The following is a 26,825-nucleotide window of genomic DNA, read 5'->3' as shown; positions in this document are numbered from 1 at the left end:
AGTTATAATGCATGGATGGACACTTACCCAGCCTTATTCTGCCCCATCACAGGGGCTATACTGTAAGCAGGGCCAGAATAGTGTCTTTGGCACTTGTGAAAATTTTCTCCGAAGTGACTTGACTCCCAAATCCCACAGACTTTTTCCTAAACACATAAGTTATTTGAAAATGGGAATTAGGCACTTATGAAAATTTTACCTTTAGTTCTTCCTGAGGGTTTCTTTTGCTCACTATTTACTCAATAATTTTTTAAAAATAGGTTTGTCTCTTTGAGCTCTTCTGATGAAAAGTGGTATATAAAAGGTCTTCGCAATTTAATGTATTTATCCCTCCACAACACCCCTGTGAGGAAATGAAGTGCTGTTATCCTCATTTTGCTCCGCACACTAAGCCGGGGACTGCGGGACCTGGTTTTGTGACTCAGGTCTGTCGTTTGGCCTGTTTCCAAACTGAACAGGGCTTGGACCAGAGTGACAGCAGGACTTGGGCTCTGACCAACCCCCATAGCAGGTCCTGAGTGCTTGTGGACTCAAGTCCAAACTATTTTATGTGTAAATGGAAGGGAGTGTTTGGCTCAAACCTGAGTCAGAGCCTGGGCTTAGTGTGCAGTATAGATATACCTAGGGAGGCTAAGTGACACAAACTAAGAGTCTGTGGTGGAGAAGAGAATTGAACCCAGACTATGTCTGTGAGGGGAGGGCTCCTGCCTCACACTGGGAATGAGGGGCAATCAGCAGGTTATCTCAAGTGCTTATATACAAATGCACAAAGCCTTGGAAACAAGCAGGGAGAACTGGAGGTCCTGGTGATGTCAAAGAACCATGACGTGATCGGAATAACAGAGACTTGGTGGGATAACTCACATGACTGGAGTACTGTCATGGATGGTTATAAACTGTTCAGGAAGGACAGGCAGGGCAGAAAAGGTGGGGGAGTAGCACTGTATGTAAGGGAGCAGTATGACTGCTCAGAGCTCCGGTACGAAACTGCAGAAAAACCTGAGTGTCTCTGGATTAAGTTTAGAAGTGTGTGCAACAAGAGTGATGTAGTGGTGGGAGTCTGCTATAGACCACCGGACCAGGGGGATGAGGTAGATGAGGCTTTCTTCCGGCAGCTCACGGAAGCTACTGGATCGCATGCCCTGATTCTCATGGGTGACTTTAATTTTCCTGATATCTGCTGGGAGAGCAATACAGCGGTGCATAGACAATCCAGGAAGTTTTTGGAAAGCGTAGGGGACAATTTCCTGGCGCAAGTGCTAGAGGAGTCAACTAGGGGGGGCGCTTTTCTTGACCTGCTGCTCACAAACCGGGTAGAATTAGTGGGGGAAGCAAAAGTGGATGGGAATCTGGGAGGCAGTGACCATGAGTTGGTTGAGTTCAGGATCCTGACGCAGGGAAGAAAGGTAAGCAGCAGGATACGGACCCTGGACTTCAGGAAAGCAGACTTCGACTCCCTCAGGGAACGGATGGCCAGGATCCCCTGGGGGACTAACTTGAAGGGGAAAGGAGTCCAGGAGAGCTGGCTGTATTTCAAGGAATCCCTGTTGAGGTTACAGGGACAAACCATCCCGATGAGTCGAAAGAATAGTAAATATGGCAGGCGACCAGCTTGGCTTAATGGTGAAATCTTAGCGGATCTTAAACATAAAAAAGAAGCTTACAAGAAGTGGAAGGTTGGACATATGACCAGGGAAGAGTATAAAAATATTGCTCGGGCATGTAGGAATGTTATCAGGAGGGCCAAATCGCACCTGGAGCTGCAGCTAGCCAGAGATGTCAAGAGTAACAAGAAGGGTTTCTTCAGGTATGTTGGCAACAAGAAGAAAGCCAAGGAATGTGTGGGCCCCTTACTGAATGAGGGAGGCAAACTAGTGACAGAGGATGTGGAAAAAGCTAATGTACTCAATGCTTTTTTTGCCTCTGTTTTCACTAACAAGGTCAGCTCCCAGACTGCTACGCTGGGCATCACAAAATGGGGAAGAGATGGACAGCCCTCTGTGGAGATAGAGGTGGTTAGGGACTATTTAGAAAAGCTGGACGTGCACAAGTCCATGGGGCCGGATGAGTTGCATCCGAGAGTGCTGAAGGAACTGGCGGCTGTGATTGCAGAGCCATTGGCCATTATCTTTGAAAACTCGTGGCGAACCGGGGAAGTCCCGGATGACTGGAAAAAGGCTAATGTAGTGCCAATCTTTAAAAAGGGAAGAAGGAGGATCCTGGGAACTACAGGCCAGTCAGCCTCACTTCAGTCCCCGGAAAAATCATGGAGCAGGTCCTCAAAGAATCAATCCTGAAGCACTTGCATGAGCGGAAAGTGATCAGGAACAGTCAGCATGGATTCACCAAGGGAAGGTCATGTCTGACTAATCTAATCGCCTTCTATGATGAGATTACTGGTTCTGTGGATGAAGGGAAAGCAGTGGATGTATTGTTTCTTGACTTTAGCAAAGCTTTTGACACAGTCTCCCACAGTATTCTTGTCAGCAAGTTAAGGAAGTATGGGCTGGATGAATGCACTACAAGGTGGGTAGAAAGCTGCCTAGATTGTCGGGCTCAACGGGTAGTTATCAATGGCTCCATGTCTAGTTGGCAGCCGGTATCAAGTGGAGTGCCCCAAGGGTCGGTCCTGGGGCCGGTTTTGTTCAATATCTTCATAAATGATCTGGAGGATGGTGTGGATTGCACTCTCAGCAAATTTGCGGATGATACTAAACTGGGAGGAGTGGTAGATACGCTGGAGGGGAGGGATAGGATACAGAAGGACCTAGACAAATTGGAAGATTGGGCCAAAAGAAATCTGATGAGGTTCAATAAGGATAAGTGCAGGGTCCTGCACTTAGGACGGAAGAACCCAATGCACAGCTACAGAGTAGGGACCGAATGGCTAGGCAGCAGTTCTGCGGAAAAGGACCTAGGGGTGACAGTGGACGAGAAGCTGGATATGAGTCAGCAGTGTGCCCTTGTTGCCAAGAAGGCCAATGGCATTTTGGGATGTATAAGTAGGGGCATAGCGAGCAGATCGAGGGACGTGATCGTTCCCCTCTATTCGACATTGGTGAGGCCTCATCTGGAGTACTGTGTCCAGTTTTGGGCCCCACACTTCAAGAAGGATGTGGATAAATTGGAGAGAGTCCAGCGAAGGGCAACAAAAATGATTAGGGGTCTGGAACACATGAGTTATGAGGAGAGGCTGAGGGAGCTGGGATTGTTTAGCCTGCAGAAGAGAAGAATGAGGGGGGATTTGATAGGTGCTTTCAACTACCTGAAAGGGGGTTCCAAAGAGGATGGCTCTAGACTGTTCTCAGTGGTAGCAGATGACAGAACGAGGAGTAATGGTCTCAAGCTGCAGTGGGGGAGGTTTAGATTGGATATTAGGAAAACCTTTTTCACTAAGAGGGTGGTGAAACACTGGAATGCGTTACCTAGGGAGGTGGTAGAATCTCCTTCCTTAGAGGTTTTTAAGGTCAGGCTTGACAAAGCCCTGGCTGGGATGATTTAACTGGGAATTGGTCCTGCTTCGAGCAGGGGGTTGGACTAGATGACCTTCTGGGGTCCCTTCCAACCCTTATATTCTATGATTCTATAGTGCCCTAACCCCTGAACTACCTTTCCTCAGTCAGTTACAAGCTAAAATAACAGACTTCCAAACTCCCTCGCTTTTAATAAACCAGTTGTTAATTTGGCAAATCCACACTCTGCTCATTGCTTCAGAGGAAAATGTTTTAGTCTGCATCATAAATTTCAGCAGATCTAGTTAGTTACCCCGTTTATATAATTTTTCACTTTAGATTTTGTCTTCTCTCTTTGCATGACTCCTCCCCTATACCTCATACATTTGACCTGCATTGTAAAATATATATTTCAGATTTAATCTGTGGGCATCTCTTTGCACCCAAAAAATATTGTCAAGTTGAGGATGTAATTTCTTAGCATGATTGTTGCACATAGACAGTCCCTCACCCAGATTCTGAAGTGAACTTACATAGGGAACACATCTCTGTCAATACAGATCACTCAAATATTGGCTCAAGCTCTGTTTAAATAGTATAAAAATAGACTTGACCGGTCACCTCTATTAGTTGTGTGTCCCAACCTGCAGCAGTGCCTCCATCTGGCTGCAGAGGATGACTCATTAGTCACCTTCTCTCCTCCTCAGAACTATTTGTCAACAGTGGCCAAGGCTTGAAACTTAAGTGTTCCATCTATTTATCTTAGGTACTTAAGTGATCACCATTACCATAGTAACTGAATGCCTCACAATCTTTAATGTGAGAGACAATGTGAGTGAGGTAATATCTTTTATTGGACCAACTTCTGTTGGTGAGACAAGTTTCTGAGCCTACACAGAGTTACTCTTCAGGTCTGGGAAACTAATGTAACCCCCACACCTCCTGGGTGTAGTGTTCTGTCCCATCAAGTGGCATTGAGACCACTTAGAGAGAGTTAAATGAGTCTGCTCTACAGCCTTAGCTAAGAGGCAGCTGGCTTTTAGCTCATGTAGTAGAGGCTCATGCACGAAGCTCCAGAAGTCCCCGGTTCGATCCTGCCTGCCAATGACCGGGTTCTGTCGGCATTACACTAACTCTTAGTGATACAAGAAAGCCTGTGGTGGAGCAGGAAGTTGAACCTGGGTCTCACAGGGTGGTGTTCTAAACACTGGGCCATGATTTTTGTATTCAGTGAGGGGTGCTGTTGGAATATTGGGAGGGTTCATGGGTGGAAGGGGAATCGGAGGGGATTCATAGATATTAAGGTCAGAAGGGACCATTATGATCATCTAGTCTGACCTCCTGCACAATGCAGGCCACCGAATCTCACCAACCCACTCCTGCAATAAACCTCTTACCTATGTCTGAGCTATTGAAGTCCTCAAATCATGGTTTAAAGACTTCAAGGTGCAGAGACTCCTCCAGCAAGTGACCCATGCCTCATGCTGCAAAGGAAGGCAAAAAACCCCCAGAGCCTCTTCCAATCTGCCCTGGAGGAAAATTCCTTCCCGACCCCAAATATGGCGATCAGCTGAACCCTGAGCATGCAGGCAAGATTCACCAGCCAGATACCCAGGAAAGAATTCTCTGTATTAACTCAGATCCCACCCCATCTAGCATTCTATCACAGGCCATTGGGCCTATTTACCGTGAATAGTTAAAGATCAATTAATTGCCAAAATCATGTTATCCCATCATACCTTTTCCTCCATACACTTATCAAGTTTAATCTTGAAGACAGACAGGTCTTTTGCCCCCGCTGCTTCCCTTGGAAGGCTGTTCCAGAACTTCACTCCTCTGATGGTTAGAAATCTTTGTCTAATTTCAAGTCTAAACTTCCTGATGGCCAGTTTATATCCATTTGTTCTTGTGTCCACATTGATACTGAGCTTAAATAATTCCTCTCCCTCTCTGGTATTTATCCCTCTGATATATTTATAGAGAGCAATCATATCTTCCCTCAGCCTTCTTTTGGTTAGGCTAAACAAGACAAGCTCCTTGAGTCTCCTTTCATAAGACAGGTTTTCCATTCCTCGGATCATCCTCGTAGCCCTTCTCTGAACCTGTTCCAGTTTGAATTCATCCTTCTTAAACATGGGAGACCAGAACTGCACACAGTATTCCAGGTGAGGTCTCACCAGTGCCTTGTATAATGGTACTAACACCTTCTTATCTCTACTGGAAATACCTCGCCTGATGCATCCCAAGACCGCATTAGCTTTTTTCACGGCAATATCATATTGGCGGCTCATAGTCATCCTGTGGTCAACCAATACTCCAAGGTCCTTCTCCTCTGCTACTTCTAATTGATGCGTCCCCAGCTTATAACTAAAATTCTTGTTATTAATCCCTAAATGCATGACCTTACACTTCTCACAATTTAAATTTCATCCTATTACTATTACTCCAGTTTACAAGGTCATCCAGATCCTCCTGTATGATATCCCAGTCCTTCTCTAAATTGGCAATACCTCCCAGCTTTGTATCATCCGCAGACTTTATTAGCATACTCCCACTTTTTGTGCCGAGGTCAGTAATAAAAAGATTAAATAAGATTGGTCCCAAAACTGATCCCTGAGGAACTCCACTGGTAACATCCCTCCAGCCTGACAGTTCACCTTTCAGTAGGACCCGCTGTAGTCTCCCTGTTAATCAATTCCTTATACACCTTTCAATTTTTATATTGATCCCCATCTTTTCCAATTTAACTAATAATTCCCCATGTGGCACCGTATCAAATGCCTTACTGAAATCTAGGTAAATTAGATCCACTGCGTTTCCTTTGTCTAAAAAATCTGTTACTTTCTCAAAGAAGATCAGGTTGGTTTGGCACGATCTACCTTTTGTAAAACCATGTTGTATTTTGTCCCATTTACCATTGACCTCAATGTCCTTAACTACTTTCTCCTTCAATATTTTTTCCGAGACCTTGCATACTACAGATGTCAAACTAACAGGCCTGTTGTTACCCAGATCACTTTTTTTTTTTTTTTCCTTTCTTAAAACTAGGAACTATGTTAGCAATTCTCCAGTTATACGGTACAACCCCCGAGTTTACAGATTCATTAAAAATTCTTGCTAATGGGTTTGCAATTTCATGTGCCAATTCCTTTAATATTTTTGGATGAAGATTATCTGAGCCCCCTGATTTAGTCCCATTAAGCTGTTCGAGTTTCGCTTCTACCTCAGATATGGTAATATCTACCTCCATATCCTCATTCTCATTTGTCATGCTACCATTATACCTAAGATCCTCATTAGCCTCATTAAAGACTGAGGCAAAGTATTTGTTTAGATATTGGGCCATGCCTAGAATTTCTTTAACCTCCACGCCATCCTCAGTGTTTAGCAGTCCCACTAGGTGAGAGAGCGAGAAGAGATGTTCATGAAATGCGAAATCTTCTCTAAAGACCTGCTTCCCAGATCCCCTCACTTAATCTGCTTAATGAGTCAGCCAATGAAAGATGTGCCTGTATTTTGTTGCACATGGGTGAACCCCATTGACATCACCAGGGCTCTGCATAGGCACCCAGGTCTGCCTGTGTGCAGCAAGTTGCAGGATCAGGGCCTACAATTCTGTCTGCAGGGGTGGGGGGGTTAGGTGCTTACTAGGTCTGTATATTACAGAATAAGGAAGAACCCTTTCCTTCTGTCCCGATACATATCCTTTAGCCCTAGCTTACTTCAATTCAAGGAGGATATTTACAGTGGAATTTACCTGCAGCAAAACTTCACTGTGAAATGAACCCCCCCATGCAGTTGCATTGCCTTGCCAAATGTTCAAACTGGGATTTCAGCTAGAGGGAAGCTTTTCCATGGAGATTGGATATGTATATTCCACTGTAATAAACATCTGTTTGGAAGTCCAGGCATTATAGAATAGTAGTGACCCACTGCACAATGTACAGATGAAGTGAGCTGTCCATAAACTTCAGAAGGACTGGGAGCACTGGCCTTTGGCCTTGCAACATGCATATGTCATATGCATTATTACTGTATGCTCTTGTCTTGTTACTTACTTGCTAGACGCTTATCTCATTATTTAATTCATATTTAATGAGACTTCACACAGTAAGGACATGCCATGTACACCATGCCAGGTTGTTATATTATCACTGAATTGAGAAAAATCATTCTACTCAGACTGCCAGAAAAAAAACTCCAGGCAGTTGCTGGCTGTGTACAAGAATTGCTAATAATAAAGAGACAGCAGATTTTATAATTCACTTTGAGCAAATAGATTATTTGCTGAAAAATGCACTTTTGCTTGACTCCAAATTATTTGCAGATTTGACACACACAGTTTCAGCCATTCACAGAATGGCCAGAGGAGGTGTTGGTGCTGCTGCCCTCTGTTTTTAAGCTTCGGCCCAGTGATTAGAGTATGCACCTGGAATATGGTAGGCATAGGTTCAAATCTCTGCTCAGGAACAAACCTGAAATTTTCATTTCACTGAAAATTCTGAACAATTTCAGATGCAGTTCAACCTGAACTAAACTCTTTTTTTTTTTTATTTTATTTTATTTTATTTCTAGAGCAGCCACCACCCTGAATAATCAGGTTTCAGAGTAGCAGCTGTGTTAGTCTGTATTCGCAAAAAGAAAGAGTACTTGTGGCACCTTAGAGACTAACAAATTTATTTGAGCATAAGCTTTCGTGAGCTACAGCTCACTTCAATGGATGCATTCAGCTGTAGCTCACGAAAGCTTATGCTCAAATAAATTTGTTAGTCTCTAAGGTGCCATAAGTATTCCTTTACTTTTTCCTGAATAATCAGTTACTCGCACAGCTCTGCTTATAATGGTGCTGTTAGTGGCTCTAGGGTTGAGGATCCTGTTACGCTTCCTCTACCTGTTTGTTAAATTATGAGCTCTTCAGAACAGAGTCTGGCTTGTACAGGGTTAAGCACATTGTTGGTGCTTAACAAATAAACCCAATTTTTCATGAGGTAACAATTCTCAAAAAGAAATTTGACTATCATTGTCTCAACTGGTTCTGGTCTCCCAGTTTGAATTTATCCTTCTTAAACATGGAACAGGTACAGAGAAGGGCTACAAGGATGATCCGAGGAATGGAAAACCTATTTTATGAAAGGAGACTCAAGGAGCTTGGCTTGTTTAGCCTAACCAAAAGAAGGCTGAGGGAAGATATGATTGCTCTCTATAAATATATCAGAGGGATAAATACCAGAGAGGGAGAGGAATTATTTAAGCTCAGTATCAATGTGGACACAAGAACAAATGGATATAAACTGGCCCAGGAGTGAAATTATAATCTTAAGGATTTAAAAACAAACAAACAAAAAGCTACCCCACAAACCAGAAGTTTTAATAGGGAACTGAACCCTTAAACTCCAGGACATAATCCACCCTCTAACTGATGGGATTGGGAAGAGGCTCTCCATGTTGATTAACTCTTGCTTCATACAGGGTTTTCCTGAGGCTTTTTCTGAAGCATCTGGTCTTGGCTGTCAGTGACAGATAGAATATGGACTGGATGGACGACTGGTCTGATCCAATCTGGAGATTCCTATGTTCCAAAGCTTAATAAGTGGAATTTGGTTGTATATGGAATTTGAGAGGCTGTTCATGTGCTCCTGTGACTCAGAACCAGCATCGCTTTTTAAAAACCAAGTTCCATGCAGCTGTATGGTTGTGGGTGTGTAACAAAAGAGGATTTCCTCAAATACATATTGGAAATATACACGTACATGTCTTAAAAATGTACAACAGAGAAATTGCAATTCTGAAATATTACATATGAATAACAGTAAGTACTTGACTTAACCCTGTGTGAACAAGAAAATATAGGGCTGAGGCAAAATTTGAACTGACCCATCTGGCCCTCACTGACTCTCGACTGCTGTTGCATTCCAACACTTCTGCTCTGTTAATGTTGCAGGCTGTTGTTGTGCCCCTTCAGTCTTGAAGTTAGAGTGGGTTGTGTTAATGGTGGCAGCCTTGGTATTTTTTATTTTTTTTAATTCCATCCCATTTTTTAGGGGACAAAGACAGGCCATTAACATAAGGAAAAATTACTCATGATAGAATATATCCATGCTGCTTGCTTTCACAGCACCAAAACATTGGGTGCCTTATAGAACAAAGATGTTGGTCACTGCCTTGAAGTCCTGCAAGTCTAATATTGGGTCATCTTTTTCCTCTTTGAACTGATTTATTTCTGGAGCTGGCTGGCCTCCCCTCCTCTATTTCTAATTTTGTGTCTCCTCCTCTTTCCCCTTGTGGTGTCGGCTCTGCCAGTTCCTCCTCTTTCCCCTCCCGCCCCCATCATCTCTGGTGAGGTTGACCTTTGCTCTTGCCACCCTCGCCAAAAGTCATTCTGCCTTTCTGATTCCACATCCCATCTTTATTAAGGAACATGTACTGGCCTCACTCACTAAGGCATCTGGGGACCTTGCTTTAATAAAATAACATTTATTCTAGCTTGGCAGAACTCACTGCTTGTTAATCAAAAAGCCCACTACCAGTTACAAAGGTTGATCATAAGCTTCACTAAACAACAGATAAGTCTTGTAAACCACAGCTCAAATACCATCTTTCCTGGGCTACTGACCAGTTCTCCATCCTGGGGCTTAATGTCACCACCCCCTTGAGTTTACTTAGAATGACACTAGAATACTTGGTACCTGTGTATAGCTTTATATCTTCAAAGTGCCATGCAACCATTAATGAATCCCATATCTCCCCTATGAGGTAGGTAAATATCTCCATTTGCTGGGCGGGGGATACTGAGATATAAAGAAGTTGGGTGACTTAGCCCAGGTCAGAGAGAGCTGGTGGCAATGCCAGGATTAGAACTCGAACGTTTGTGTTCTAATCACTAGACAATACTGCCTTATGTAACAGCCTCGTTATAGATGTGTTGAGTTGTCCAAACGCCGTTATTAACCTACATTATGATGTATAATTGTTTCTTAATTTATCAGATGTCTAGCAGTGTGATTTTTTTGTTTCTTTTTGTTTCTTTTTGTTAAAGTGATTCCTTGCTGTTGAGCCCAAAAACCCTTTGCTGGTTCTGCTACAGTGGCTTAGCCCAGCAGATGAAGTTATGCTATTGGTTGTTAGTACTGCAAGAGAATCGACTTTGAATCACTGAACACTTTGAATTCTGGCCTGAAATCCAGTCATTTGGAAGTGACTCTTCTTGCTTAGCCTGTACATTTTCTTCTTGCTTAGCCTGTATGTTTTCTTACACAATTTTTTGTGGGTGAGAATAACAGGAGGATTCTAGGTGACTACTTCTGGCTGTCATCGGAGTTGCTTTAACACTGTGTGAAGCTTATAGTTGCCTATTATTATTTATTTGAGAGGTTTTTCCTGATCAGATTGTCAAATTTCATTGTGTTGGGGGAGAATTCAGTGTGAAAGGACCTCCATTTTTACTTTTGTATTGAAAATTGGCAAATGGTTCAGAAATGCAACTACTTTAACTGCAGAAACTACATTTCTGCTGTGTTTGGTGTGACGTGTCCTTTCCCCAAGCGTTGTTTACAAGCCAATCTGAGTTTTCCTTTTACAAAGCAAATCACCAAATCTTCCTCCCCACCTCACAGTTTTCCACTGCATCCTATGTTCTGGGCAGGCAATGGACTTAGGTGTTTGGCACATGCAGATGAGCATAGGGATGCTGCCACTTTGGCTAGCCAATCATTTGGTTATGATTGTTCTGAATCCGAAGTTAATAGTCCGGCCTATATATGGCTTACTCTTAGGTTTTAGCTAATTTAAGGAGACTCCATCACTGTTTCACTTTGAATTAATGCAATAGAACCAGTAGCAGCACCACCTACCCACTCTGTGACAGGTCCCCACTGGGACTGGGGCCTTGTTGTGCTAGGTCCTGTACAAAATACATTTAAAAACTCCTGCCTCACAGAGCTTACAGTTTAAATAGACAAGACAGATGAAATTTGGGAGAAAGTGAAGAGTTGTTATCCCCGTTTCACAGAACTGAGACAGACTAAGTGACTTACCCCAAGATCACACAGGAATTTTCTGGCAGAGTTTGGAAACAAATTCAAATCTCATTGGGTCCTGGCAGAGCCTTAGACCATCCCTACTTCCTGAGGTATCTACATGCTTATACGTCATAGAAAACTTGACTAGCTGTTGAGGTTTTTTTTGGTCACATTCTTTTTGGAGGGACAGGGAATTCTGTAAATGTGAGGTAGGTTCTGCTTCCATCTATTCTGTATTAGGTGTTTGTTGATCCCATAGAAGCTAGCACTGTTCTGAGGGATGAAAAGTGATGCTTGTATTATTTTAGTGCTGTGAAAGATGGCACAGTTGCTGCTGACCAAGACTCTTCAACATGCTAGTATGTCTTGTTCCATCCTTGTAAAACTCTAGGGGTTCTGAATTTAGCTTGATTATAGCATCAGGAATATTTTTGATCAGAGAAAAATTCAATGATCGCTGTTTTATATCTTAGACACTGCTATTCTCTTAAGTGTATGGAAAAGCTGAAGTAACTGTGTGGTAACTTGCCATTTTACCACAGTCCCAAACTTAAAACAAATTCAAGTGATTGTCATACTTCCATTAAATTTTGATTTGATGACAGTGCTTCGGAATAAGTACTGGACAGATTTCAAAAGAGGTATTTTCTGGCTGACCTGATGAAGTGGTTAGTGTGAGACTGACCGCCACGTGTTCTACTCTGTAAAGATCAATGTCCTTGAACTGAGGGTATTACAAACAAACAACTGAGAGACTATTTTTTTCTTTCTCCCTTCTTCCCCAATCTGTCATCTGACAGGGAGCAGAAAGGAAGATCAGGGATGAAGAACGAAAACAAAGCAAAAGAAAAGGCAAGTGCACTGACCCCAGCTCCCAATTGAATGCCTGTAAGTAGAAATTATTCCGCCAAGTGTTTAAATCGTAGGCCTCATGTCACTTACAGACTAGTTTTGTTTTCAGTACAATGGAATTTTCCTAGAAAGGAGTCATTGCTTGCCTTTTTTTCCTCCCATAAAATAGCTTCACTTGAATCCACTGTATATGGGATTGTGAACTGTATTTTTGCAATGCACAGGATAAGTTAGGAACTTCAATTCTTCTTCGCTCAAAAACAAATTATATGCCCACTGAGTGGGCTCCACTGTACATCCAATCACTTTATGGCTTTTAGGAGCCAGAGAGTAGAGGGAGAAGGCAGTGCTATTTGGACCAGCATGAAATCACACTTGGCACTTGCAATCAAAGATGAAAAGTGTTGTGCAAGGCACTTTACAAAGTTGGGTAAACATTATTATCCCTGTTTCTACAGATGGGAAACTGAATGTTAAGGGCTTAGTTTTGAGAACTGGTGGAGCACCTGCAACTCCAACTGAAGTCAGTAGGAGCTGGAGATACCCAGAACCTCTGCAAATCAGGCTTAAGGGATTTACCCAAGGCTATGCAGCAAGTCACTGGCAGAGTCTGCAATACAAACCCAGATCTCCTGATTCCCAGCCTTGTACTTGACCCATTAGAGCTGAGCTGCCCCTTTTTAGTTAATACTCTAGTTAGACATTGTTTCTACGCATGTAAAAGTAAGCCCGAGGGGCTTGATGCTGGAATGAGCAAAAGGTTTTCTAGCTATATCCTTCCAAATTTGTTTACTTTTCATTCTTAATTCTCTCCTGCAGATCATACTTTTATGTTGGCTCCTACGGAGCCAATGTTTTGATGATCAGTTATACATTAACAGAGTTTGTTTGGTGTAAAGTTTGTATCCCTGTTTCTCCTTCACGTTGTGCAGCAAGGAAAAGTGTGTATTCCTTGTCTCTCCTCTGGGCTGTTTGAAGATGTTACATCCACTTGATGTGCTTGTCAGAAGCTCTGCTTTTAACAGTCTGATTTGGTTCAATAAAGCATTAACCTCACAGTTTGTTTAAACAGGGTTTCCTGACCCAGCAAATGCAGGCCTTGCGGCCGCAGAAGAACACAATCACACAGGGAAACTCAGTTGTTCAAGGGCAGTTACAGGGAGGGCAGAGTTTTTAAATATATCATAAAAAGAAGGCTCAACGCTTTGCTAGCATTTAACAAGTGTGTATGTGTGTGTGGGAGGGGTGTCTCCTATCCCAAGTACAGTAGCCCAAGCAGGATCCAGAGACGACTGTGTACAGTACTAGAGCTAATGGCTGAGAAAGGGTAATTGCATGCTAAACCCCCCATTTGTAGAAGTTCGTATCTATCTTCATAAATGCTGCTTATGGAGCTAAACTTCCTATGCTTGGGCTGAGCCCAGATGTACTGTTTATTTCCCCATTAAGGTTGAATACATATTGTTTGGCTATTTTTGAGCTATAAGCATTACAGTGGCTTCCAGAGACACAATTGCTGTATCTATATGGATTGCTCCATAATAGAGCTGGTTGGTAAATTTTGGTTGAAGTTTTAGAAAATCAGTTTTCCCACAGAATTTAAATTTTTGACTAATTGTTTTGAAATTTTTTTCAACTTTTTTTCCATGGGAAATTCAGAATGAAATATTTCATTTTGGGCAGGCTTAACCCAAATCAAAACACTTCAGTTTGCCAACCCAAATTAAAATATTTCATTTTGGGTCAGTTTGACATTAATCTCTGTTCATCAGAGCTGCTAGAGTGCCTCATGGGAGCTGTAGTTTAGATACCTCATACTCCATTTTCTGTAGGCTAGGCTTCCTATATGAACTACATCTCCCATGATGCACTGTGGTTTCTTCCCGCTGGTTGAACTGATGTGCTGCATCATTGGAGTCTTGTGACCACAGTGCTCTGTAGTACATGTGGTCCATCCTAGAAGCACCCAAACGACATTGCCAGGAGGCACATAGTGGCTAACAAGGGAACAGATTAATATTGAACTAGACTGAAATGTTTTGTTTCAATTCACAATGGTGAATCAAAATTTTTCACACAACTTTCCACTCTGCAAAATGTCGGCATCTTGCCGAACTCTACTCCACAGTAGTAACAATGCTTCTGTAGTGCTTTCCATTTGAGGATCTCCAAAAATGCTTTTCAATACTCTGTGACTGAAGCTTCAAAGCCCCTGTGAGGTTGAAATATCCCCCGCACTGTGCAGAAAGGTACAGTGAGTTACGCAGGAAGTCTGTGGCAGAGGCGGGACTAGAACCTAGATGTGACTCTCCCAGTCCTGTGCCCATAAGACCATCCTTCATAAATGTTCTTCAGTGAAACAAATATTGATCAGCTCTGTGCGCTTTTAAGAAGTGATATGCTACCAATATTGAAACAAGGCATGCCCATATACCAGAGTGCATGAGCTCACAGAGAAGGAGTGAGCTACTGGGGGAAATCTATTAATTCATTTGTTTACCCGTTTAGACAAAAGCTCTTTCTCCTAACCCCAGCCAAGGAGGGAAACAATGCCACTTGGCAAACACTTCCTGCCACTCACTGGAAAGGCTTGTGGTAGATTCCTGAAAAAATAGGAGTGCACTGAAAGTGGAGTAGTGTTTAAACTCTGTCATTTGAAATTGGGGTGTGTGGGAGGAACCGTGAGGATTTTTAGCTATCCTTTGGGAAGATTTTACTGAAAATACCTGACATGTGACCCATTCCAAAAGGAATAAGCATCTTTGGCCAGGGTGATTTAGTGGTCCCCAGAATAGGTGACTCCATCAGAGAAGGGAAAACCTCACACTTTCCCCTACTCTCCACCCCCCCCCCCCCAAAAAAAAAAACCTAGGCTGAGAAATTAACAATGGGATCCGAAGACCCTCCCCTTCACACCCACCCCAGCACATCACTGCTTAACAGCAATACATTGCTCTTAACGAGTAAGGCTACAACCATGTCATTGTCTTAAATATCCATATATTACAAATATCCATATATTATGATCTTTGATATCTCTTTACAGTTCCTGATGTCAAAGTGCCAATGCTTCCTTCCCACAAGCGGACAGACGTCACTGTCTTCAAGCCATCCCAAGATCTTGACACTCAGCCAGTTCTTTTTATCCCTGACCTTCACCATTCCAGTCTTCAGCGTGGGACTCATGTATGTGATGCCATTGTGTGCCCTTAATATAAAATTAGGGGCATTGTCTGCCTATGTAATGATACTGTACATAGCCACTGGGCTGGTTCTTAAATGTATAACAATTGGGAGCAAAAAGTTAGTATTAAGTGTGATCATATAAACCTTTATGCTTCATGGCATAAGCCTAACAAATGGGAGTTAGGAAGAAAACTTGCTTTGTGGGCAGGTAATTCTTCACCTTCCTGTAAAGTGTTTGATGCTGGCCACTGACAGGATACTGGTCTAGGAGCTCTGGTCTGATCTCTATGTTCCTATTGTTGGCTTCTCAGGTCCACTTTTTATCTATCTATCTATCTATCTTTAGCTAGCTAGCTACACACACTGTGGTAGGTTCCAGTTAATGGTCCCATGTCATTTACTATCCAATAGTTGAATATAGAGCACCTTTCTCTGTATACTCAAAATTTTTTCTTGTTTTGTTTTAAAGGTCCTTCCGGTTGCACCAGAAGAACTGGAGGGTGAAGGGTAAGAGACTCGCTATTTCATCCATTCTATAACACTATTGAATTGCATGGTGCTGTAAAATCAACTAGGAAGGTGAGGTCCCTGCCCCAAAGAGCTTGCCGTGTACTCTAATATTCGGTGTTTTACTCCTCCCCTTATGTAAGCCCCAGACCATAGTCAGACCTATAAGCAGCACAGGCCCCAGGCTGTCGGTGATGCCGTCTTCTCCAAAATGGAAAATCTTGCATAGCAGGCACTCTCCATCACTATGCAGCCAGCTTGACCCTCAGGTTTGCTGCTCTGGGCTTTCCAGTGTGTGCCAAAAAATATTCACATTCCAAAGGGCCTTGCCCAGAATCTCCAGGTAAATAGCTGATTTGGTGTTGTGCTTAAGCAGCACAAGGGGACTCTGTTGTTGGAGAGAGAGAACAGCAGCAGCAGAATCAAAGCACCTGGGCAGTTGTAAATAATGTGTATTGACTTGTGTAGAAAGTAATGCCCATTGTAATTAGGGTAATAGTTACCCAGGTTCTCAAATTATGTACATCATAAGATCCATGACGTGGCCATTTCCCTGCTTCCAAGCAAGAAGGCTGCTCCTGCTGATGTTGCTTTTTTTTAATTTCCCTATTGCAGCTCTAATATGAAGAGGGGGCCTTATATAACTGAAGATGATTTTATTGCACCTCCCAATAAGTTGACCAGAACAGAGGAACCAAAACGAGGTAACTTTTTTTTTTTTTTGACACATTTGTTGCATTGCCATGAAAGAAAGCCAGGTAAGGGGTAGGAATGCTTTTCTTTGGGTGGGTCAGGGAGGGTAGTGTCTGCTCTCTTTTGATGTGCCCATCTGATTCTCATCTGTGCATTTCCTGCTAGCACTTATTTTGGGAAGAAAATATTCCCTTTTGTGCCTCAGCAGGGGAGCCAGCTAAACTTGCAAATACATAATTTTTGGTTTTAAGAACAGTGGGAGTTTTTGTCTCGTGATCAGGACTTCTGGTTCTATTCACAGCTCAGACATTGACTTGCTGAGTAAACTTTGGCAAGACACTTAACTTCCCTGTGTCTGTTTCCTGCAGCTAGAATCGTACCACTTTCTCCGGGGCTTTTTTTTTTTTTTCATGGTTTTTAACCTCTCAGCACCCTGTTGAGTAGGGAAGTGCTATCATCCCCGTTTCGTAGATGGAGAAAGTGAAGCACAGAAGGTTAAAGGACTTGTCTGTGGCAGATGAGGAACTGAACCAATGTCTCTGGAGTCCCAGTTACAACCTTAACCATATGGCTGTCCTTCCCCTCTGGCTGCAATAAACAAATGAAGATGTTTGCTAAGGGAAAATGAGAATTAATGAGAGCTTTAGTAAATCATAAAATGGGGACCTTATTCTGTGGGTAGCTGCCTTAGCATCATATTTATGCTCTATAATAATACCTAGCTTTTATATAGCACTTTTCATCAGTGGACCTCAAAGCACTTGACAAAGGAGGCCAGTATTATCTCCATTGTACAGATGGGGAAACTGAGGCACAGGGGTGAAGTGACTTGCCCAAAGTCACCCAGCAGGCCAGTGCAAGAACCAGAAGTAGAAGTCCAGAGTCTGTCAGTGCTCTGTACACTAAGCCACACTGCTTCCCTTGTATAGATGGTTATTGCTCTGTTCGCTTTTAAATGCGCCCCCCTCCTTCTGCCTTCATTTTTAAACCCTCCTCCACCAAATTAAAAATCTCCAAGCATCCAAGCTTAATTCACCCCGTTTGACCTAGATGTTACAGTATATTTTTCCAAATCACAGGTGCATCAGAGCAGTGAGCTATCAAACATAGTAAACAATATGTGCCACAATACCTAGTAATTAGAGGGTGAATTAAGGACTTTGAAGCTGTTACATGTCCACATTTCCCTGCTCTTATTTGCTTATTGCACAGCCTTAATGTAGTTTTTAATGGGGCTGTTTTTCTGTGTAATGGCTCCGTCTCCATGAGCTGGAGGACACTCTGGTTGTCTGGCTTCTCATTCTTTCAGTCCAGTCTTTGGAGCGGGGAATCAGATCCCTATCCTACTAAATGGAGCAACATGATTGCTAATAAATATTGCTGAACAATAGCAAGGAAGTGAAATGGGGAAGCAAAGAGGGGGAGAGACAAGATTAAAATGGGGGGGAAAGTATAGACCGTTGCAAGAAACTAAAGAGAAGGAATAGCAAGTTCAGCATGAGTAACTGAACTGGTATCTGCTGCATTATTTTATTTAACAGTTTCTCCAGACAGCCAGATAGCATGGGCCAAGCCATCCCATAGCCAAGAGACTCTGAAGGATGTGTGTTCCACTTGTTCAACTACTCTGCCTTCTCTAAAAGCATTTCCAGTGTAGCCTTTTATCTCATTAACAAATGGAGACAAATGCAGGATAGTTTCAAAGGCAAAGGTGTTTAGCACCTGAGCTTGGGACACTTCTGCATGTCTTGTTGCTTGTCACTCTTTCAACAAGCATATAAAAGGTACATTTTTGATTTAACTAAGTTTGTGTGTATATCTTCTCTGCATTATCTTAATGTATGTTACTCTGTGCTTTCACAACACTCACTTATGCCTTGTCCTCAAGGAACAAATATATATTAAAGCACTCTCTCTGGTTTGCATTCAGTGTTGCTGTATGTCCGAAAGGAGTCGGAAGAAGTCTTTGATGCACTTATGCTAAAGACACCGTCTCTGAAAGGTCTAATGGAAGCTGTAAGTATCAGGGCAGTTCATAAAACCTTGCGTCCTGTCTGTGAAACCATGAGCATGACATCTGGTTCCCTACATACTTAAAGTATGGCGGAGCTTGAATCATAGCTGCAGTTTGAGTCATCTAAATATTTCTGTTGCTTCCAGTTAAAAAGTAGGTGCTGGTTCTCCGCCTAAGTGACCTTTGAGTAAGGGGGAGAACACTGCAGTTAACTCCTCAGCTTCTATTTAAAGCTGACTTTGAAAAATAGAGCAAGCAAAGACCGTTCCTTACCGGCATCCTTCACCGGTGCTGTGGTGGGCTTAGCTCATCAGGGGAGCAGCTAAGTCTGCAGTGGGCTCTAGCGAGTTTAGTGGTAGTTCCAGATACATTCGAAGTAGTGATCTCTCAGTCAAGAATAGCTGGATTCTAGAAATATTAAACATATTTGCCTGGGATCTATTTTTCCATACTTAAGAATTCAGAGTTTGAATAATCTGCGCATAAGAGAGCAGATGAAGCTCATGGCTTAAATTTTCAAGTAACTGGTGATTTTAGGAGCCTCCATTTTTGTGTGTCCAACTTTGAGACATCTTAAAGGGGCTTGATTTTTGAAGAATGGGTGCTGCTCAGCACTCTGTGAACATCAGGTACCTTTTAGATGTCTCAGACTGGATGTCCAAAAACCTTGAGGCACCCAAATCACTAGTCATATTGGAAAATATACACTCCTAGGTTCATTTTTCATCCAGATCCTCTCCACCGAGCTGCAGAAGAAGCTTTTTCAGATTTTTCCATTGGTATCAAAACTAATCTGCAGGGTCCTACTTTGTGACTGTTTTTCATAGTTTGGGGGTAACATTTTAATTAGTTGCTGGAACAGTTTCTGGAGCATGTCCAAATGGCTTATATTTTTATCAGTCTCTCATTACTTTTTGTTTTCCCTCCAAGCCTAGCGAATTGTATCCTCATTCCAAGGGACTATGTTAATGCCAAATTTCAAGGTGTGTTTGAACAAGGGTTACAGCAAAATATCTATTTTTGCAATGGGAAAACTGGTTGTTGTTTTTTTATTATCCATAATAAAAAATGGCTGAAGGGATTTTGTTTTAACTTTATACAGACATGCCCACATGCACTCACAAATAAAATTCTTCTTTAGTCTGAGACCAAGCCTGGAAAATGTAAATTAAAAAAGTGAATATTTCAGGAAGTTGTGAGCATGTGAAAACGGAGAGGTTGGAATGGAAACTGCTGTGCACCCTTAACTGTAGCTCTTGCTACTGGCTACAATAGTGTGATTTTTAAGCTACGTCTATGCTGCGCCACAATGTGGATTACAAGGGCGTGAATTGCAGAGCACACCAAAATGTGCTCCAGCTGCTCTGTGTGGAGGCTGCTGGTACAAACTAAAAAGGTCTGTGGTTTCAAACAGGACTATGTTCACACCAGCTAGGTACCTTCTTTACACCAGCAGCATCCATGCAGAGCAGTTAGTGCATGAAATTTTGGTGCGCTCTGCAATTCACACCCCCATAGTCTGCACTGTGGTGCAGTGTCGACAAGCCCTTAAATTGCAAAATATCACCCACTCCTCCAATTGCCTGCTGGGGTACAGGGAAAGTGTAGAGGTTACTTTGGGGAGTACCTGTTGAATTTACAACAAACATTGAAACTCTTGGTCATTTGATTTTGCTTGCTTGTCTTTGTCCAACCAGTGTCTTGTTAAGGTTTGACGGCTGAAGGGTTTAAGGTGGTATAAGTGAAAGCACTCATTAGCCTTAGTCCTGGGATCCAAAATCCATTCCCTAATCTGAGATTCCATCATGGCTTTTGTGACTTGCATTTACGATGTGTTACAAAGCATTTGCACCTAATCTTTGGGGGTACAGGGGGAAGAAGAGTTTATTGACCCAATTGTAGCATCGACCCAATTCTACTCAGACCCTGATGTAGGAGCAAGCAGAATGTATGTACTAGAACAGATCTAAATCAGGAAATCCCCACCTGTTACTACGTAATGCAAGATGAGTATTTGCTATCAGTGTGAGATTAGAACAAAAACAAAACTGTAGATAAAGCAACTTGCCAAAGAAAATTGGTTGTAGAACAATAACAACCACTTTGTTGTGGGTTTTACGGGTTTATGTGGTTTATGTAATAAAATACTTAATGAGGTGACTGCTGTTTTTTATACTGACCTCATTTTGCCAATTATTGTAGGATATTTGCAGCTGTCTTCTTTCCTTAGCAGAGCATGCACATTCCTCACCTCATTGCTTCTGGGATGTGGGGGCAGCATATCCTTCCCTCTCCCCAGTGGCTAGGGAAACTAAAGTTTAGCATTTTGTTTTAATTGCAGAAAAATTAGGGTTTTTATCAGAGAATTTTATTTTTATTTTTTATCATGGAAAACTAAGATCCCTGGTGACCAGTGCCAGTTTTCTTCAAGGCCTGTTCTGCCATACATAAAGCCACCATGGTGTGGAACCCAGTTACCACCTGATAGAGGCAGTTGTGGTTAAAACATGATTCAGTAGTTTGTTGAAATCGGAGGGTTCGCTCAGGGCTCAGTCATGAGAGCACTTTTATTTAGTTGTTTAAATATGGATGTTTGAAAAATTTGACCAGAAACTTCAAAGTGAAAATAAGAAAATTTAAGCATTGAAACTGATTGATTGCATTCCTGTCCTAGTAATTAATCCACTGGTAAACTGGAAATCATAATGATTAAAAATTGGCATGTCCTGTTGATTGATTGGGCTACTTTTTAGGAATGTCAATGTCAATCTTGCAAGGCAGGGTTTTTGTATTTCACTTTTACTCAGGTGCACGATACAATGATGTAAATCAAACAAAGTGGCCTACAGTCTCTCTCATTTAGGGACTCTGTTTTCTTTTTATGTTCTAGATATCTGACAAGTATGATGTTCCTTTTGATAAAATTGGAAAAATCTTCAAGAAATGTAAAAAAGGGTGAGTATGTCTCAATTAACATCTACCACAGCTTTCCAAAGAAAGGGTGATATCTTGTGATGTTGTCCAGCTGTTTTAAAAAAAATAAAATACACATTATAAACCCCCTGCATGTACACGTGCTCCCTTCATACACAACACAGATGCTAAATCTGTTCCAAAATGCACAGATTGGTTACAAGGCTAGTAGGGACCATTTTGATTATCTAGTCTGACCTCATGCATAACACAGACCCCAGACTTCCCTGAATTAATTCCTGTTTGAACTAGAACAAATCTTTTTTTTTTTTTTTTAAGGAAAACACCAGTCTTGATTTAACATTGTTGTTGATTGCGAATCCACCACAGTCTTTAATTCCCTCACTGTTTAAAACAAAACACAAAAACCCTGCACTTTATTTCTAGTCTGAATTTGTATAGTTTCAGCTTCCAGCCATTGGATCTTGTTTATACCTCTGTCAGCTAGATTGAAGAGCCCTCTATTATCAAATTTCTGTTCCCCATGTAGGTATTTACAGACTATAATCAACTCACTCCTTATCTTTCTCTTCGTTAGGTAAATATATTGAGCTCCTTGAGTCTTTCACTGTAAGGTTAAGGCATGTTTTCCAACCCTTTAATCGTTCACATGGCTCTTCTCTGAACCATCTCCAATTATTTATCATCTATTTTGAACTGTGGACACCAGAACTAGACACAGTATTCAATCCTTTAATTTTCCATGCCTTTGGAATGTGCTGTAAAGAGCTGTCCTCATATGAGTCAAAATACTAAAGCAGGACTGCCTGGGAAAGGTGTGAATTGAAAGTGTGCTAACCAAAGGCAATTCAATTTAGGCAGGCATCTGTATCCATAAAGACCATTTCAGGAAAAGAGGAAGTGGTGTGACGTGTCCAGATTGCAGCAATTGAATTGCCATCCCCATTGTGTTTTGTTGTTACATCCATAATTGTTAGGTTGTGTGCAGTGTTGTAGCTGTGTTTAAATGGCCACTTCACCTTGAATGGTCCCTTGAAATGTGTGTTCACTACTTATGCTAAACAGCCTGTTCCTCCTGGTATTTAGCTGTGAAACTCTGGGTATGTCTACACAGCAAAGAAAAACCCATGGCTGGCTTGTGCCAGCTGACGTGACCTCGTGGGCTTAGGGCTGTTTTACTGCTGTCTAGACTTTTGGGCTCGGGCAGGAGCCTGAGCTCTGGGACCCTCCCACCCCACAGGGTCCTAGAGTCTGTGCTCCAGCCCAAGCCCAGATGTCTACTAGAAGTGAAACAGCCCCATAAGTCTGAGTTGGCTGGCATGGGCCAGCTGTGGGTGTCTAGTTGCTGTGTACCCTCTGAGTACCTTTCCCAGACATGAGGAGGATCTCAGTGAGGCAGACAAGCTTTTGAGCCACACACACAGAAGTTGATCCAATAAAAGATACTGCCTCACCCACCTTGTTCCTATATTTGTTAGGTGTCCAGCTGAACCAGTTCAGAGCTTTGTGAACTATCCATGTGTCTTGAAACTGAGTTAGCATCATAAAGATTGTGGGTCAGGAGTGCTGTGTTGGAAAAGGTTTTCCCATCCAATGAAAACCTTCAAGATCTCAAAAAATTTCTTGTTCTGCTGTGGGACAAACCTGAGACCTTTTGATATTTTCTGCAAAAATATAGAGGCCGCACCCGAGAATAACCAAAGCCCAGTGGTTTTGGCACTTGCCTGGGATGCCTCCAGCATCCTGATTCAGAGCAGAGACTTGTACCTGCGTCTCCTGCATCCCAGGTGAGTGCCTTATCCCCCAGGCTATTCTGGGATGGAGTCTGTCTCCATCTCTCCTGTTGGAGTTGTTCTACTTTTTGCATAAATAAATAAATATTCATTGGGACAGAAAGCGAGAGACTGACTCTCTAGTCCAGTGCTTAGGGCATTCACCTGGGATGTGAGACCCCTGTCCAAGTCCCTGCACCAGTGAATATTTAATTATTTATACAAAGTGGAATCAGACAGAGTATGGTCTTGGACCTGGTTCTCCCATGTGTTTTGCATTCAGGTGAGTGTCGCAACCAGGCGATTTTGTGTGTGTGACTCTCTCCCAGCTCTATTTATCATTTTTGAGATCATTCTCCCTCCATTTCCCACACGCTGGTCTTGCAGCTCTTTCAAATTGTGACAGTGGTTTGTAAGTGTGGCTTCAAGCCACAACAGTAACTTTTGAAGCAGATTAGATCAGTTAAACCAGTGGTTCTCAACCTTTCCAGACTACTGTATCCCATCCAGGAGTCTGGTTTGACTTGCATACCCCCAAGTTACAACTCACTTAAAAGCTACTTGCTTAGAAAATCATACATAAAAATACAAAAGTGTCACAGCACACTATTACTGAAAAATTGCTCACATTCTCATTTTTACCATATAATTAGAAAATAAATCAATAAGAATATAAATATTGTACTTGCATTTCAGTGTAATATGTCGAGCAGTATAAATATTTCATTGTCTGTATGAAATTTTAGTTTGTACTGACTTCGCTAGTGCTTTTTCTGTAGCCTGTTGTAAAACTGGGCAAATATCTAGATGAGTTGATGTACCCCTTGGAAGACCTCTGCATACGCCCAGGGGTACACATACCTCTGGTTGAGAAGCACTGAGTTAAACCATGATAGGAGATGAAGGGTCAAAGAGGGGTAGCAGAGATCCCGAGTTATTTCTGGGCAGTCCAGAAGTGTTCTCTTAGCTTTAAATCAGAAACACTTAATGCATTTCTGGTAACTTCTTCACTTTAAACTATAATACTTACCAGCCTTACTTTCTAGAATCCTGATCAACATGGACGACAATATTGTGAAGCACTATTCGAATGAAGACACCTTCCAGCTACAGATTGAAGAGACTGGAGGATCTTACAAGCTCACTCTCACTGAGATCTAAGACCAAAGCCATCGAACCTCTGTGGATTTTAAATGAAGGTCTCAGATGAACATTTTTCTGTAATTTAGTCTTCCGGGTAACACTAATCGCTTTCTCTAGAAGAAACCCAATGAGTTCAGTTCTTCCAGGGATCGGAGCACTGTGTGTTTAGCAAAGTTGATACAGTCATGTTTTTGTTCTTCCCAAAGGACAAAACAATGCTCATAACTCAGTGCACTTGAAATGAGTGAACAAAGATATCAGGAATTAAATAATATTTATGTACAAAACATTAGCAAATGGGGATGGGGAGAGAAGCCTTGAAATAGTGGTGATATTCTAACTTCTATTTATCTATTAAATATTCATGTGAGCCTATCAGCTGATAGTGTCTTATTGGACTGCTCTCTTGTAGATGCAGCTGCACAACTCTCATTGATGCTTATGGGAGACTAGACTCAATAATGTTTACTGCTGAACAGGGCATGTTGCTGAAATCACTTGTTTAATTTTTGCGGGAATGTAAAACTGCCTTGCTCATGAAGAACTTACCTAAGTTGCTGTGTGAACTCATTTGACATGAAGCTGTATTGTATATAAGTGCAATATATTTTTGAAGGTTTGTAAATGTGTACATAGGAGTCATATATAATATATACAAAAAATATGGTGTTCATGTATATACAGTGAATATATGCAATGAACCCTCCCTAAAAGGATACTATATACAGGCAACCAGCTATTTAAAAGCCTAGTATGCGCCAAACCTGAGCACACATTCTATATTCATAGAACGCACAGAGATGACTTGTTTAAAGAGGATTTTCCCAAGCAGAAGGAATGATGCTTACCGTACAGCAGACCACTCTGTACACCGTGAGGTGTGGTGGGTTAGGTTTGTGTTGTACACTACCAAATAAAGTTCTACAATGGCTGTGTTACTCATATTCTGTACCTGTAGTAAGATTGTGTATTCTCAGTCTTGAACCTGAGAGGAGCTGTGTGCTTGTGCTTCCAGGGAATAAGCCAACCTCTTGGGTTTATGAAGAAGTTTTCCCTACGGCCAGCTATTCCGTAACTGCCTGCTCCAGGATTTCTCACACCATCTTCTGAATCCAGTGCTGGCTACTGTCAGAGACAAGATATTGGACTAGATGAGCCAGTACGCTGATCCAGTCTGGCAGACCCTGTGATCCTGAGAACTTGATCCTGCAGGTGAATAGATAAGGATTGAGAGATTAAGGCCCAAGCCACCAGTATGGCCATGTAGCACAATGCTCACAATCCAAGTAGGTGTCTGGGGAGTGGGCCCTGCAGGCTGGCAAGCTCACCATGCTCCGTGTTCATCGTGAAGCATCAAGCCTGCAGCTGTGGGAAGAGAAACTGAGCAGTGGCTGCCTGTGACCAAAACACTGTTAAATATTAAAATATTTAATATTAAAAATATTTAAAATTGCTGCTATGCATTGTATCATAGCCTTTACTCTGACTATTCCCCCGTCTTCCAGCACCAGGCCTGCTACCCCTCCATTATTCCTCAGTGATCAATTTGGTGCAGGGACAGAGTTTTGCTGACCTACTGAGCACTCCATATTCTCCATGCTGTGTGAAAATCTCTCTGTACAAGTTTTCAGCAAACGTTGAGTGCTCAGTGCTTTTGCAGACTGCAGACAGCTTGTAGGACTCAAACCTAAAAAAGAAACATGTCTGTAATGCTGTGGGCATATTGATGAGACTGCACCAGCATGTAATCTCTCCTAAGCATGTCCTGGTTTTAAGAAAAAAACAGAACTCTGTTGTACTCAAGTTTCTCTGAATTTACTGCAATTTGGGCTTCCATTTATATATTCGGGGGGAAATGTTACTGTGGCGAGGGAATTCTTATACACTCATGTAGACATACAAATTCATTTTTATTGGAAGTGGAAGTTTTATTACAGAATCAGTCTAGGGCTAGGGAAGTAGATTTAGATCATTTGTAGATGTAGACTTGATATGATTTTCTTGTACTGTTACCTTAACGAAGTATGTGACTTAAATTAGGGATTGTTTTCCACTATAAAATACTCTGGGAAACGGGTCTTATTATAATAGCAATGTTGTATGTTTGATCAAACTGGAGTTTTTGGTCTTGCCTACTGTTTTGCTTTTTTTTAATTGTATAATTGAAGATATATTTTAAACCAAAGCTATTAAATTTTATATGTCCATTTCTAATTACGAGACTCTCATGTAATTAACAAATTTTAGCCTCCCT

At 42.0% G+C, this 26,825-nt stretch overlaps 1 protein-coding gene across 3 annotated transcripts in view; it reads left to right on the top strand.

Annotated features, from left to right (window-relative positions):
* Nucleotides 1-26,785, top strand: part of GRHL1 (grainyhead like transcription factor 1) — an 82,211-nt gene extending 55,426 nt beyond the window's left edge. For 2 of the 3 annotated variants that reach the window (XM_075126423.1, XM_048845477.2), the window contains exons 10-16: nucleotides 12,271-12,358; nucleotides 15,369-15,508; nucleotides 15,978-16,015; nucleotides 16,631-16,719; nucleotides 18,639-18,724; nucleotides 21,613-21,677; nucleotides 24,475-26,785. In XM_075126423.1, coding sequence (XP_074982524.1) covers nucleotides 12,271-12,358; nucleotides 15,369-15,508; nucleotides 15,978-16,015; nucleotides 16,631-16,719; nucleotides 18,639-18,724; nucleotides 21,613-21,677; nucleotides 24,475-24,589 — 621 coding nt within the window. In that variant the 3' untranslated portion in view covers nucleotides 24,590-26,785. The remainder of the gene's footprint in view (nucleotides 1-12,270; nucleotides 12,359-15,368; nucleotides 15,509-15,977; nucleotides 16,016-16,630; nucleotides 16,720-18,638; nucleotides 18,725-21,612; nucleotides 21,678-24,474) is intronic. The other variant, XM_048845479.2, reaches the window with a different exon arrangement.
* Nucleotides 26,786-26,825: the final 40 nt, after the last annotated feature.

The sequence above is a fragment of the Caretta caretta genome, chromosome 3 (assembly GCF_965140235.1).
Source record: "Caretta caretta isolate rCarCar2 chromosome 3, rCarCar1.hap1, whole genome shotgun sequence".
Lineage (NCBI taxonomy): Eukaryota > Metazoa > Chordata > Testudines > Cheloniidae > Caretta > Caretta caretta.
The sequence above is the reverse complement of the archived record's forward strand: the minus strand, read 5'-3'. Positions and strand labels throughout refer to the sequence as shown.